This window comes from Rana temporaria, chromosome 1 (assembly GCF_905171775.1).
Source record: "Rana temporaria chromosome 1, aRanTem1.1, whole genome shotgun sequence".
NCBI lineage: Eukaryota > Metazoa > Chordata > Amphibia > Anura > Ranidae > Rana > Rana temporaria.
The window spans coordinates 516,786,189-516,802,240 of record NC_053489.1 but is presented as its reverse complement, the minus strand read 5'-3'; the positions used below and the strand labels follow the sequence as shown (position 1 = coordinate 516,802,240).

The 16,052-nt window shown below is 42.9% G+C and overlaps 1 protein-coding gene across 1 annotated transcript in view; it reads right to left on the bottom strand.

Moving 5' to 3' along the window:
• Window positions 1-612: 612 nt before the first annotated feature.
• The window catches only part of SMARCA5 (SWI/SNF related, matrix associated, actin dependent regulator of chromatin, subfamily a, member 5), a 112,147-nt gene continuing 96,707 nt past the window's right edge, over window positions 613-16,052 (bottom strand). The window contains exons 21-24 of the mRNA XM_040331510.1: window positions 7,713-7,831; window positions 7,383-7,595; window positions 6,729-6,839; window positions 613-1,022 (exon numbers count right to left, since the gene is read on the bottom strand). Of these exons, the coding sequence (XP_040187444.1) occupies window positions 957-1,022; window positions 6,729-6,839; window positions 7,383-7,595; window positions 7,713-7,831 (509 nt within the window). The 3' untranslated portion in view covers window positions 613-956. The remainder of the gene's footprint in view (window positions 1,023-6,728; window positions 6,840-7,382; window positions 7,596-7,712; window positions 7,832-16,052) is intronic.

The window sequence follows — 16,052 nt, the reverse complement described above, 5'->3', positions numbered from 1 at the left end:
TTATTGCAAACACACATACTTGCTGCTACAAGATGTGTGCTCTTAACAGAATTGTAAGATGCATTTTAAGGCCTGGTTCACATGGGTGGTGGTAAAGACAGGTTGTGACTTGGTTTGACTGCCCCTCAACCATTCAAAGATAAAACACACAGCCCCTTTGGGTCCAAAACATGCTGCAGCACTTTATTTGAGGCTGTGGCAAAAAGCTAGATGGGGCTGTACCACAACTAAGGTGTTTGCAGTTTCTGTGCAGTATTTACACAGAAAAACACCCAGCCGTTTAAAAAAAAAAAGGTTCCACCATAGAGCGCTTTCAGAGGGGCAGTAGAACATGTGAATGAGGCCTTCACCAGGACAGGTTAATGTGTTTTACTTTAAAAATGTACTACCGTTTACTAGGGTGCATGTATGGCACTGTAAATGCAATGATAGCAGCAACACCGAAGCCAGCAGGTTTCTTGCTGAATGACCACCTTTTTGGAAATTCCCACTTTGTGAAAAGATTTAAAAAAAAAAAAGGCAGAGAAAAACAAACAAGCAAATATTTATGAACAAATTAGATATGTATTAAATGAATATTACAAAATTGTGTCGTAGTTATTTCAAAGAAAATACAAAAATGGTCCTTTAATTTACATATGTTTCAACACAAAGGGGGGAAAAAAAACAAACACATTAACAATACCATTTAACGAAGCCTAATTTTATTACTTCAAATGTTAATGGTAAAAAATGTCCAGCACAGCTGTTTTATTAAAAAAAAAAAAAAAAAAAAAAAAAAGAAGGAGGAGAACTACCTATAATAAGTACTATGTTCCTAGCTCAAACAGATGATCCTGATGTCTTTGAATGACATAATAGCCATAGCCGATCAGTGTACAGTACATCTTATGAAGACCCGTAAAGAAAGAACTAATTCTGGAATTTACAGATTACAAAAAACACACACACACGCTTCAAAGCTTAAGCTTTTTTTTTCTTCCCCTGCCATCAGGAGCGCCATCCATTTTCCGCTTCTGTGCCTGCAAAAAAAAAAAAATATATAGATATTTAATTATCAGGTTTCTAAGGTAGATTTAACAATATCTTCAGTAAACACTAAAAACATGCAGATACAAGAAATACATAACATGTCTTAACTGGTTTTCCGACCAAGCACCCTCGATCGCTCTTTATAGAGAGAGAGACAGAACAGAGGTCTGTCAACGTTGTGTCATGGGTGAGGAGACTGATCAGTTGCCCCCCCCCCCCCAGTTAGAAACACTCAGAACAGTAACACATTTATATCCCCTTGATCGCCCTAGTGTTAACTCCTCCTCTGCCAATGACATTTATACAGTAATCAGTATCTATTTTTAGCTCCGATCGCTGTAGACCCCTCTTAATACATGTCCATCGGACCTAGAAGAGGGTGGAGGTCTGCGGCATTACATTGCTGGCTTTGTGGTCCAATAGAAAATCCCTGCGGTACCAAGAAATAGTGATGTCTAGGGGAAACTTAGATGGGTATTTATGTTTGGCTTCACAGTGTAAGGGAGTTTTTGCCTGGACTAGGGCTTTAAGCGGGCGACCACTGTATAAATGTCAATGATCCAAAAGTGTTATCCGCCACAGTCCTGATAAAAATTGCAGACCGCCGCAATTCCCAGTAGTAAAAATAGTAATAAAAAGGTCATAAATATATCCTCTATTTTGTAGATGCGATCACTTTTTACCAAAAATATGTAGAATACATACATTGGCCTAAACTGAGGAAGAAAGTGGTTTTTTTTTTTATTTGGGGTATTATAGCAAAAAGTAAAAAACATTTTTGTTTATAGCGCAAAAAATAAAATCCGCAGAGGTGATCAAATACCACCAAAAGAAAGCTCCATTTGTGGGGGAAAGAAAGGACATCAATTTTGTTTGGGTACAGCATCGCACAAATGTCAGTTAAAGCGATGCAGTGCTGCATCGCAAAAAATGGCCTGGTCATTGGGGCAAATCTTCCAGAGGTTAAGTGGTTAAATACTCTATATTAAGACCACCAGAACGGTGAAATCTTTGATGTTAATGCACTTCATTTTCTTCTAAAGACAGTGCAACCCTGGGAATCAATTACTCCCTCCCTGAGGTCCCTCCACTGGCTGGCCGTAAAGGACCGGATCACATTTAAGGCCCTCTGCCTGATGCACAAATGTATACTAGGAATCGACCCCCCAATATTTATGTGAGAAAATAAAAAACTACAACCCCAATCGTGTTCTTCGATCAACTAACCAAAATCTACTACAAATCCCCAAGGCCTGCTAAAAGACCAAAGGAGAACAAAGATTTGCAGTGCAAGGACCTTATACACAACCAGCTGTATACTGAGCTCTGTATACAATTATAACACAACCAGCTGTATACTGAGCTCTGTATACAATTATAACACAACTAGCTGTATACTGAGCTATGTATACAATTATAATTGTATACAGGGCTCAGTATACAGCTGGTTAGGTTAGAATAGTATACAGAGCTCAGTATACAGCTGGCTATGTCTGGACATGGCGAAACTCCTGCACAGTTCCTTACCAGTTATTCAAAACAAATCTAGCTTAATAACACGTGACAATCCCACCTCCCACATCAGTCAGACGTAAAGGCAAGGTCTGTGCCAGCATGGCAACCAATATGTCACCTGACAGCTGGTATACACAATAAACAAGGTTCCTACCTGTGCACGCTTAACCCCGCAGTTCCCGGGTAATGTTTATCTGGTTCCGCTGTACATTGTGGTAGATAATACTGGGAGGGCTGTGCGCTGCAGGTAACAAAGTCTCCCATTCCCGTTACAGCACGCTGTGTGCACGGATGTCACCGTAGCATCACGTATCGGCGGGAAATAGCTAGGGGCGTGTGTTGCAAGTCTTGCTTGTCGCAGTCCCGGCCACCACAAGAGGGCGCCAGTGCATCTCGCTCCAGCAGGCCGCAAAGCCGTGGCCTCAATTACCGGCCAGTGCGGCAGACAAGATCGCGTGATCGTGGGGGAGGCGCACGGAGACACAAGATTAATTTAGCTGTGCTGCCCCAGGTTGCCAATTCTAGGCACAACAGCGACCTGGCGCCCGGTATTTGTCGAACCCTGAGTTAAGGCCCACTTTAAATGAAGTCCTCTCTGCTGAGTTGTGCGACTGACCTAGTTGAATTAAAAAGTGCCTTTTTATTTTTCTGGACAGCAATGCTATGGTGATGTTACACCACATTTTACTTTGTTGGAAGTAAGAGTCGCGTAAGCGTGTAATTGGGGATTACATGTCAAAAAGGCTATGTTGTAACACAGGCAGAAGCCAGCCTTCTAGTGTATTAGCCCTTTTCTCTGAAATAAAATGGTGCTTTTCCACTTAGGGTTTTACTCTGAACAGGAAGCGAAAAAGACTTTCAACATAGCGTCCAAGGAGCTTGAATGCAAGAAACTTATGAGACGTTGAAGGTAATTTTGTATTAAACATCTACAACCATTTACTGTCAATTTTCTACTCCTTTTTGTGCCAGCTATAGGTCTTCTTCCTGTTGCTTTGCTCAGGATTCTACTTTGATACCCGACAATAGCTTTATTCCTGGAACACTCCTACTGTCCAGATGTCTGGAACCTTTAATGGGTGAGTGACTGGCCTGTTCCTCATGGACTGCAGTCCAAGTCTTACTTAGATTCTTGTAGATGTGGACTTCACCCCAGTCCCTGAATGTTAGTTTCCCCCAGCCTCTTGTGCCTTTGTTTGTGTCTGGCTTTTTTTTTTAGAGCACACAGCAGACTTTGATCCCTTCAATCCCTCACTTCACCCCCACGTGAACCTCCATCACTTCTCAGGGTCAGGCTACCCTACTTACAACAAGCCTTGCCCAAGTGTCAGAAAATTCTCAGTCACAATTTTTAAACATTCTTCACAAGGCATGGAAATGCCTATTATCTTGTACCCCAAATGCCATCTATTCCAGGAGGAACGCGTCAAGAAATAGCCCTCTACACTATTAGCACCCCCCTATTTCTCAACTAAACAGGTCAAGTTAGTTTTGTTCTTCCTGGAGTCCAAAATGTCAGTTTTCCACTGGTACCTTTGGGCATCTACTCCAGCAATGTCCTCGTATTTGGGGATTTTAGGAGCAAGTTGTCCAATGCCTTCATGACCAGATGGCCTCACCGGTGACAATGGATCATAGAAAAATTTGGGTTTATTTCCGAACTCCAATATGAATAAACACACTCTTAAGTTTGTGCATTAAACTTTGTTTAGTGTCAGAAAAGTGGTGGCTCGGGCATGGATACAGGCTATACCTCCTGCTCTTGCAGCCTGGATTAAGGAAACAAATACTTTGCCCTACAAAAAGGTCATCTATATATCAATAGGAGCTGCCCAGGCAAATGTAATAAAATCTGGGTTAGATGGTTACAGTCTGTCGACTTGTACTTTGTAGTGGTAATCTAGACCAGCCTTTCTCAACCAGTGTGCCGCGGCACACTGGTGTGCCGTCAGAGGTTTTCAGGTGTGCCGCGGGGTCAGTGGAGAGAAAGCCGTCAGATGAGCTCTCCTGCCGAACTGTGAGAAGCTCTGTCGGCTTCAAAAATGAAAGTGAAGTGCAGAGGAGTGTGCTGTGCTCTGCTCTCTGCTTCCACCTAGAGTGCAGTACCCGGCTAAAGAGAAATCTGAAAAGGTACTGAGCTTTATACATTTGTCTGTGTGTGTGTGCACATGTGACTGTCTCTGTGTGTGTGTGTGTGTGCACATGTGACTGTCTCTGTGTGTGTGTGTGTGTGTGTGCACATGTGACTGTCTGTGTGTGTGTGTGTGTGCACATGTGACTGTCTGTCTGTCTGTATGTGTGTGTGTGTGTGTGTGTGTGTGTGTGTGTGTGTGTGTGTGTGTGTGTGTGCGTGCACATGTGACTGTCTGTCTGTATGTGTATGTGTGTGTGTGTGTGTGTGTGCGTGCACATGTGACTGTGTATGTGTGTGCGTGCACATGTGACTGTGTATGTGTGTGTGTGCACATGTGACTGTCTGTCTGTATGTGTGTGTGTGCACATGTGACTGTGTATGTGTGTGTGTGCACATGTGACTGTGTATGTGTACATGTGACTGTCTGTCTGTGTGCGTGTGTGTATCAGGTTTGCCAACTTTCAGTAAATTTACAAAGTTTGTAAAATCCATACTTTTTGCATTTGTCCATGAATGTCCGTTACAGACATGCAGCCTACATGTCCGCAATGGACATTCAAGGACAGATGAAAAAAGTACGGATTTTACAAACTTCGTAAATTTACTGAAAGTTGACAACCCTGGTATGTATGTGTATGCATGTGTAAGCCTGTGTCTGTAGTCATGTTACTTTTAATCCTGCCCCCCCCCCCCATTCCTGTACCATGACAATGGATTTTGTAGGGCTTGTTTGATAGCAAGGACTGCTGCTTCTCTGAAAAGCAATCCATGCACAGATCGCTTTTCAGAGGCATTTGACAGGCCGTAAAGAGGCATTATGTTGCCTCTTTACTACCTGTTTTAAGCCTGTAAATGCAGCATCACTGCACCGCAACCGTGCAATGCACACAGTTGCGGGGTAGTTGCAGTGCACCCCCATTCACCCTCGGTATACCTCCAGTTGCAGCCACAGCAGCTGCCTCTGCAGCTAAAGGTAGAGAAGTTGGGGGTGGTAAAAACGTCTCAACCATGTGGTTTTACCGCCCCTTTGACATGTTAACAAGCCCTTGGTTCACATCTGTGCAGCTGCATGTAGGGCAGACCATTCATTTCAATGGGCTTCTGTACCCACAAAAATGCAGGGAAACAAGTCCCCAACCTTCTTTTTTTTTTTTAATTGCACTGCAGCTAAAGCACCAGACATTTTCCAATGTGTGGGTGTACCATTAAGAATTAATGGTACCTCTAAAGAGCAGAGCATTATTCTGTGTGTCAGGAATGAGCGCGATTTTGCGCGTGTTCTGCGACACACCATAATGTGAACCAAGCCTTGGACTGGGGTGCCTCAAGACTGAAAATACTTTTTAAGGGTGCCCCGACTGGAAAAAGGTTGAGAAACACTGATCTAGACTTTTACGCCCTCCATGGTTTAAACGAACATTTGGGTCGATTCCAATATGTCTGTGGATATAAATCCTTTATTTTACTTAGGCCAACTGTGATATTACTTTAATCGCATATATTGCTCACTATGGCTTTGCATCTCATCAGAGTGGTCTATAGGTCAATATTTTATTTTATTTTTCTGGCTGTCACATTGTGAATTGGTGTTGCCACATATGAAACTAAAACGTCCTAATTTTGTTTATTGCCATTGGGTTTTATGCCATTGTACAGTATGTTGCTATATCTTGCATTTTGTAGGAAACTCAATAAAAGCTTTGTAAAAAAAAAAAAAAAAAACACAAACACACACAAGTCCAGGTTTGTTCTAATCGGAGACGCAGGCTTCTTTAAAAAGGATATTTAGTACAAGCACTTTGGATCACTTACTGTTGTCATTAACATGCCAAGTTTTCTTTTTTAGGAAGCATTGATTGTGGCTTCAAACTTATAACATATCTGAAAGCCATCACTGTCAAACAGCCAAGTTTAAAAAAAAGACTTGTACTACCCAAAATACAAGCTATTCAGAAAGCTGCAACAAGAAATCATCATCTGTGTTATAGGACAGATGTGAGACACCTGGATTTTCTTTATTAGGAATTTTGTTTTATGAAAGTCTTACCGAAGAAGGCTTTGGTCCACGTCTCTTTTTCTCTGCTTTCTCCTTCTCTTCCAACTCTAAGTTCTCCCGTTCAATCAATGTGATTAAAGTATTACATCTTCTTTGTAGTTCCTGAAAAAGAAACAACCTGGTTATAGATTAAGTGCAACTCTGGTGCCAAAAGCATGCTTACTATCACAACTGTTAAGGAAAATAATTGTCTAGTAAACAAGCTAGGTTTTCCTCAACTAATTTACTATGTTCGGCGCACTGGCCTCATCCGTACAGAAATGCTGCTGCATTAAAAAAAATAAACTATAGAAAATGTTCAAGAAAAAAAAAAGAATTCTAATGCAAAATTCCCTTGTATTATATGTAGCAGACCAGGTAGATTTTTGTAAAGCTAAGGTCCTATTGCATCCTATTACTATGTTTAAACTGTATGCATGCATTGTGTTCATAAAACCAATATCATCTTAATATTACATAGCTGGTAAACATAAAATTCCTTTTTCGGTCAACATTTTGCATTGATCAGCATTTAGGGTTATTGACTATAAAATCTAGCTGGTAGAGTTAATATTTTTTTTTAATGGAGCAACACATCGTTTCCATCCAGTCTTTAAAATGGATACTGAAAATATTTCACTAAAAATCTTGTGACACGTTGCTTACCATTGCAGTTCTTGATTTCAGAAACCAGTCGAATCTGAACTGTGGAGAGTTTCGGATACACTGCCTTAGTTCATCGTACACATTTTCCTTATCAAAACCAAGTTTGTGTAGCATGCATATTAAAAACCGGTCTTCCTCTTCTGTGTAGTTCTTTCCTTTATTTGTGCCATATGATATCCTTAGCTGATGAAAAGGTGCTTTGTATCGACCAATCTATATAAAGAAAATAATTGAGTGTTGAGTTATTCGTAAATCTGAACAGCATTAGTGCAAGAAGAAAAAATAAATAAAAATAAATAAAAACCCAGAAACTCCTTCACATTAAATTACCTTTGTATCCAGAGCTTTCTTGATGCTTATCCTCCTCTGTATGCGGGCTTCTCCTCTTTCTATTTGAGCCATTATTTTTTCAATATCTTGGAGCTCATTACATCTTTCCCAAAAGACAGCTAAATAAGAAAAATGTGTTTGATGATGCACACATAAAAAATTATAATTATTCTGCATCACCAATTAACCTAAATAGCATAACATTAGACCACCACTTTTAAGAGAATGCAGTACCAAAAACGTAATTAACACATAGGCACGTATTTTAAGATGAATAGGCTACTTTTTTTAACCTGTTCCCGCCAGGAGCCAAATAACGGCCAGGCAGGACATTAGTCGTTCCAGGGGTGCATGACATCCCAGAAAGCCCCACAGGCCACGATGTGGCATGCGTCAAGCGCTGTGTCCACCAGACACCGCATATGACTGATCAGTGTACTGGGCGCTGCCAGTACAATGTGATCTCTGTGACCAATCACAGCAGATCATAAGACAATTGTACGCAATAAATGGCTTTGTTTTAGGCCATACATTATGGACAATTCTGTTGATCTCTGATTGGTCAGTGATCACATGGTACAAACAGGGCCAATCACGGTTGCTTTTAACAGTGAAATTCTGGTATGAGTAATCAATGTGTTAAAGAAAAATCCTCATCACTTCTGCATAGTAGAGTGTTAACACTGTATTGCTCTGGTCATTGTGAAAAAAAAAAAAAATTCTCCCCAATTTACCACCACACCAGTCACATGAAAACGTACTGCACTGGTGGCAGTATGCAATATAAAAAAAAAAAAAAAAAAAAAAAAAAAAAAATTGTGAAAAAAGTTTTCCCCAATTTTTTTTTTTTTTTTGTAAAGATATTTTTATTCGGTTTAAGACAAACAGAAAGAAACGTACAAAAAACAAACAATACCACCAGACAACCTGGTCAAATGTTAGGCAATACACTCAAACATAGAAAAATAAACGGACATCAGTGCAAAATATAAAGCAGGCACAGTGGTAAAAGGCTCAGGTAGAATACCGGGATATAGCAAAAGCAGAGGTCCAGACATTAGAGATCCCCGAGGGACGGCCCATCAATGGTCAAGCAAGAGTAGTACAATCAGTGCTGGTAGAGGGTTAGCGACTAGCCAACCATCTACCCCAAATTTTGTGGAAGGTTTTGTTCCGTTTCCGGAGTTCAAAAGTAAGTTTATACAGTGGGATAGCCTCATTAACCACTTAAGGACCGCCCAACGCCAATATACGTTGGCAGAATAGCACGGCTGGGCACAAGCCTGTACAGGTACGTTGCCCTTTAAGTGCCCAGCCCTGGGTCGCGCGTGCCGCCGGCGCGCTCGCGACCCGGTCCGAAGCTCCTGTAGTGTAAACAAACCACCTCCGTTGTTTTCTGTGGCTTGTCACCGATAGTCTGTTCCCACACCTCCCTACAGTAAGAAACACAGTAGGACACACTAAACCCCTTTAGCGCCCCCTAGTGGTTAATACCTTCACTGCCATTGTCATTTTCACAGCAATCAGTGCATTTTTTAGCACTTTTTGATGTGAAAATGACAATGGTCCCAAAACTGTGTCCGCCATAATGTCGCAGTCAAAAAATAAAAAAAAAAATAAAACACTGATCGCCGCAATTACTAGTAAAAAAAAAAAAAATATCTTTATAAAAATGCCATAAAACTATCCCCTATTTTTAAAACGCTATAACTTTTGCGCAAACCAAACGCTTATTGCGATTTTTTTTACCAAAAATATGTAGAAGAATACGTATCTGCCTAAACAGAGGGGAAGAAATGTTTTTTTATATATTTTTGGTGGATTTTAATTATAGCAAAAAGTTAAAAATATTATTTATTTTTCTCAAAATGGTCGCTCTTTGTTTACAGCGCAAAAAAAAAAAAAAAAAACAGAGGTGATCAAATACCACCAAAAGAAAGCTCTATTTGTGGGAAAAAAGATGCCAACTTTGTTTGGGAGCCACGTCGCACGACCGCGCAATTGTCAGTTAAAGCGATGCAGTGCCGAATCGCAAAAAGGGGCCAGGGTCCCTTTACCTGCATATTATTCCGGGTCTTAAGTGGTTAATAACTTTTAACCAGAGGGATTTCAGAGAGGTCTGTGCACCCTTCCAGGACAGTAAAATAGCTTTTTTTAACATAAGAGTATACAGAGCAGTCTCTTGGCATGCGAGTATAGTTTGGGAAGTCATTATGTTTGGGAAGCCTAGCGCCGATGAGATGAAAGCACCCACTTCTTCCCAGAAGTCCCGGACATGATCAGAAGCAGTGCAAGAAATCGACCTCTTGGCCACAGCCGCGGAAACAGGCAGCCAAGGGCAGGAGACCCATCTTGTGTAACCTAGCCGGAGTGAGGTGGGTTTGATGAAAATTGTTGACCTGTATGATGCGGTCCCGGGAAACAATAACAGAGGTTTTATATGTATTACTAAATTCTGACCAGTCCTCGTCTACCAGGGAAATGTCCAGAGAGGTCCATTTTACCTGAGCTTTGTGAAACCTGCAGGTAAAGTTAGTCATTAGGGCTGCATAATAGGTGGGATCTGGCCATCTGAGCAGTTTTTCCAACGGGGGCAGGTCAGTGGGATCATCCAGGGAGCCAAACTGGGCACGAATAGCGTGCCTGAGCTGGTAGCAATAAAATAGGTACGATCTTGGTAGATCTAAGTCTAAATGTAGCAGAGAAAAAGATTTAAAGCCCTAAACGCTGTACAGGTGGCATAAATATTTAACCCCCCTGCAGTACTAGCGATTGGGATCAGGAAGGGAGTATAGTTCCTGCAGATTAGGGTTAAACCACAGGGGGTTGTTGGAAGATTTCAGCCAGGTGTGCCTGGATACTTTTGAGACAATATAACGAAAAGAGAAAAGGGAAGTGGCAGGTAGGGAGGTTTCTGGGGCCTCTGTAGATATTATGTAGGGTTTCCAGAGAAGATACGATGGCTCCCTCCGTGGAGGTACAGGCATTGGCCGGAACTGGGCACAGCCAATCGTGGATATGCACCAACTGGGATGCCAAATGCAGAAAAAAAATTGGGAAATGCCAGGCCTGCCAAGTGCACTGGCAACCGTAGTGTTTGAAGTGCTACCTTGGGAGAGCCACCATTCCACAGGAAAGTAGTACATATTGAATCTATGCGTTTAAAAATAGATTTAGGTATATTGGCAAGGATATAGAGTAATCTCGGTAGGTAAATCATGTTGAGGTCGATGGCCCTCCCCATAAGATCCAGAGGCTGATCCATCCACTGCTTGGTCTGTTCCTGAAGGCGGACCAATAGAGGATCTAAGTTATTGGCGACATATGAAGATAAAGGGGTCTGTACCAGAACCAAGGTACCTAAAGGAGGATACCACTTGAAGTTTGGAATCCGGGTGAATCAGGGGAGGCAAAGACTAGACTTCTCCCAATTCACACGGAAGTCACAATAGTCCCCAAAAGTTTTAATCTCCACCAACAGGGCCTGAAGTGATTCATTAGTATCAAACAGATACACCAATGTGTCAACCGCATAAAGTGAAATGCGCTTCTCTATATTAGCATTTGGGAGTCCTTTAATCGAGGGGGAGGAGCGAATGCGAACCGCAAGCGGCTCCATGGCTAGGGCAAACAAGAGGAGTGACAACGGGCCCCCCTGTCGTGTGTCACTAGTAAATCGGAAAGGGGCCAGTGATAGAGGAATTGACCCGCACCCGAGCTACCGGGGAGGTGTAAAAGGAGTTTTATCCATGCTACAACACGGGGGCCATACATCTGTAACACCCGAAACAGATATGGCCATTCCACACTGTCGGATGCCTTGCAAGTGTCCAAAGACAATAGCACGAGTGGGAGGACAGTCATAAGGATATTGCAGGTTGTGAAACAGCCTGCGGATATTCATTCTGGTGGACCTGCAAGAGATAAAGCCCCCTTGGTCACTATTGACCAAGGGCGTGACTACAGTGTCCAAACAGTTTGCCAATATTTTGGCCAGAATCTTAACGTCCACATTAATAAGAAATTGGACGGCAAGATTCGCATTTAAGTGGGTCCTTACAGGGTTTTAATAGAAGTACAATAAAATCCTCTCACATCGTTGGGGGGAGGATTCCGACATCTAGAGCTTTGTTAGAAGTTCGCAAAAAAAAAAAAAAAAAAAAAAAAAAAAGAGAGACACAAAAGGACTTTAAATTTTGAGTACCATTCAGTCAGGAAACCATCTAAGCCCGGAGTCTGATGTGCAGGCATTTTACATTTTTTGCAGCAATTTCCTCAACCGAGTCTGGGCTATTCCCTGGGTTGTCACTGATGGGGCCTTGAGCAGTAAGGATACGTGGGATGGAAATGGGAGAATGGTCAGGTGTAGGCAGATATGCCAAGAGACGTCCAGCTTTATTACCATGTTCAAACGATTTTCGAGTGGCATGCAACATGTGTTTTTGAGTGAGATCCAACAGACGGAGTTCATACTCCCTACGGCTCTGTAACCATGCCTCCCTCGTGTTGGAGGCAGAGTTAGAGGCATAAGCAGACTCAGCACGTACCATAACAGTCTCAAGTTCTTCTGTAAGCATCCAGTTATTTTTGCGTAGGACCCCTGTGATGGACATGGAAGTACCCCCCTCAGAGTTGTCTTAAACGCGTCCCAATCAGTGGAAGGGTCTACTTTTCCCAGATTATCCCTCCAATAGTTTGTGATGCCTGTCTTGCATTCTCCCTGCACTACCTTGTCCTCCAACCAGTATGGGTTCAGGTGCCAAATAACAGGTCCAGAAACCTGGGGGAGGAGGTCCACAGAGAGGGGCATGATCAGAAACCCCTCTAGGCAGATATGAAACGGCAGAGACAACAGGGAGGGTCTCAGGCGGAGCAAACGCCATATCCAGTCTGGACATGGTGTGGAAAGAATCCGAGTGGCAGGAAAAGTGGCGTACATCCGGATGTTTGCCACACCTCTGTAAGGCCATGAACCTGTGCCCAGTCTAGAAAAGAGGGAAAGGGTCTACCTCCAACACCCAGGTGGTCCATAGTTGGATCCAATATGGCATTAAAGGTCCCCACATAAAGTAAGGGGCCAGGGGGTCTAGTCAGCAGCTGAAGCGACAGTCTAGAGAGTACCTTCAGCGAAACTGGGGGGGGGGGGTGGGGGGTTGTTTTAGGGCCCTTGTTTTAGAACCTGCAAGGCGAGTCTCTTGGAGGCAGATGATGTGCGGGCGTCTTTTTTTATACTGAAACGTATTCCAGGAGACTATGCTTAGGGGCTTTGCCATTGTAAAACATACAGTAGTAAAAAAGCACAAAGTAACATTCATACAAGAATATAAATTACCAGACAGGCTGCACCACCTGAAGCACATGCATGCACACGAGTAAAAAAAAGAAAAAAAAAAGTGTGTGGATCGGCCATCAGGACATCATGAGCCAGCAATGAAATAAAAAACATTCATAGTCGGCCATAGGCAGCAACCTGAGAAACAATATGGGAGTCAAAGTGTGCAAAAAGAAACATAGGGAAAAAAAAAAAAAAAAAGTCCCAGAAAGTCTAGATAAAATCCCTTGCCCCCCCCCCCCTCCCTGCTTGGCCAACCCCAACATGGCGAGCCTTGGATCCCTGAACTGTAAAAAGAAAACCCACTTCTTAAACTGAGAGAGCTGTACCGTGGCCACGCCACTAACTGGTATGGGGGGGGGGGGTGTAGTGGAGCCCAGAGAGACTCCCGAGCAGCATCCTTGCTATAATGGATCGTGGGGGTGCTCCAGAAGGTGGGGGGCGCAGAGGGGTGCGGTGGGCACGATCAATGACATGTGAAAGGGATGGTGCGTCAGTCCCAAAAATTTGTCTCAGCCAATTATATAGGAATTTTTCTGAGTGGGAGCCCTCCACCCTTTCAGGAAAACCAACGAAGCGGAGGTTGTCCCTCCTTGAACGATTTTGGCGTGAAGGGCTGCCATTTCCCCCAGTTGGGTCAGTCACCGTAACAGCCAAGGGGTGAACATCCTCAAGGGAGCTGATCTGTTCAGCCTCCCCAGCTCTGTCCCTCAAATTTTGCACATCTCGCTTTAGGAGAGAAAAGTCCATGCGGACTGATGCAATCTGCGTAGTGAGAGGCCTTGCAGTCCTGTATAGCATGCATGATGGAGGCCAGGTTGGGCTCAGCAGGAGGGGAATCAGGGCCTGAGCCATCTTCACCGTCTATGGGGGAGTCCTGAGACTGCAGGGGGTCAGGCTGTGCAAATTTATGGAGAAAGTTTATTTGCAAAATTTTATAACAAACGAAGAAAAACAAGTTTTTCTTCAAAATCTTTGATCTTTATTTTCGTTTATTTAGCAAAAAATAAAAAATAAATCTCATATGGATACAGTGTTGCATGATCGCGTATTTGTCAAAGTACAACAGTGCTGAAAGCTAAAAGTTGACCTGGGCAGGGGTGAAAGTGCCCGTTATTGAAGTAGTAAGGTCTACCCCATTTTAAATAGCATGCAGTTTTGAGGTTTTTTGTTATCGTTAATGGTTTCTGATCATGCGCAGTCTTTAAAATATTTCTCTTACGAAAACGGTACACATTAAAAACGAAAATCGTTTGTTCCATTTCCGTACAAGAACAATGTTGGCGTTTCCAACCTTCCAAAATTTTGAAGGGACAATCGGCTGTCGAAAGCTGTGTGCAGTGCACCCAGAAAGTATTCACAATGCTTCACTTTCCACGTTTTATGTTGGAGCCTTATTCCAAAATGGATTACATTTATTATTTCTCAAGATTCTACAAACAATACCCCATAATGACCATGTGAAAGAAGTTGGTTTAAAATGTTTGCACATTTATTAGAAGAAGAAAAAATCCCACGTACACAAGTATTTACAGCCTTTGCTTAATACTTAAAGCACCTTTGGCACCAATTACAGCTTCGTGTCCGAGTATGATGCTACAAGCTTGGCACACCCATTTTTGTGCGATTTTCCATTCTTTGCAGGACCTCTCAAGCTCCATCAAGTTGGATGGGGAGCGTCAGTGCACAGCCATTTTCCAATCTCTCCAGAGATGTTTAATCGGGTTAAAGTCTGGGCTACTCTTATCAGCTATGGAGCAGGTTTTTATCAAGGATGTCTCTGTACATTGCTGCATTCATCTTTCCCTCGATCCTGACTAGTCACCCAGTTCCTGCCGCTGAAAAACATCCCCACAGCATGATGCTGCCACCACCATGCTTCCCTGTAAGGATGGTATTGGTCAGGTGAGGAGTGGTGCCTCGATTTCCTGACGCTTGCCATTCAGGCCAAAGAGTTCAATCTTTGTTTCATAAGACTAGAGAATTTTCTCTCGTGATCAGAGTTCTTCAGGTGGGTGCCTTTTGGTAAACTCCGTCTGGCCACTCTACCATACAGGTCCGATTGGTGGAGGGCTGCAGAGATGGTGGTTGTTCTGGAAGATTCTCCTCTCTCCACAGAGAAACGCTGCAGCTCTGTAAGAGTGACCATCAAGTTCTTGGTCACCTGACTAAGGCCCTTCTCCGATCGCTAAGTTTGGCCGGGCTGCCCGCTCCAGAGTCCTGGTGGATCAAAACTTCTTCCGTTTAATGATGGAGGCCACTGTGCTCATTGGGACCTTCAATGCCACTGAAATTTTCTGTACCCTTACCCAGATCTGTGCCTAGATACAATTCTGTCTGAGGTCTATAGAAAATTCCTTGGCCTTCATGGCTTGGTTTGTGCTCTGACATGCACTGTTAACTGTGGGACATTATATAGAGAGGTGTGTGCCTTTCCAATCAACTGAATTTACCACAGGTGGACTCCAATCAAGTTGTAGAAACATCTCAAGGATGATCAGTGGAAACAGGATGCACCTGAGCTTAATTTTGAGTGTCATGGCTGTAAATGTACAAGCGATTTTTTCGTTTTTTATTTTTAATAAATTTGCAAAGATTTCAAACAAACTTCTTTCACGTTGTCATTATGGAGCATTAATATGGAAAATTGCCTTGCGAATTACCAGAGTTTATCACAGAAAATTAGGATATATAGCAGGGATATGCAATTAGCGGACCTCCAGCTGTTGCAGAACTACAAATCCCATGAGGTATAGCAAGACTCTGACAGCCACAAGCATGACACCCAGAGGCAGAGGCATGATGGGACTTGTAGTTTTGCAACAGCTGGAGGTCCGCTAATTGCATATAACCGATATATAGCCTAAAAAAAAAAAAAATCATCAATGCAGAATTTACAGCTGCAGAGCCGGAGGAGAGCCAGAAGAGCGGTAGAGCCAGGTGAGGGGGGCGCTGGGAGAACAATGAGAGTACTGACATGGTAAGGGTGGTGCCAGACTGTATGCAGA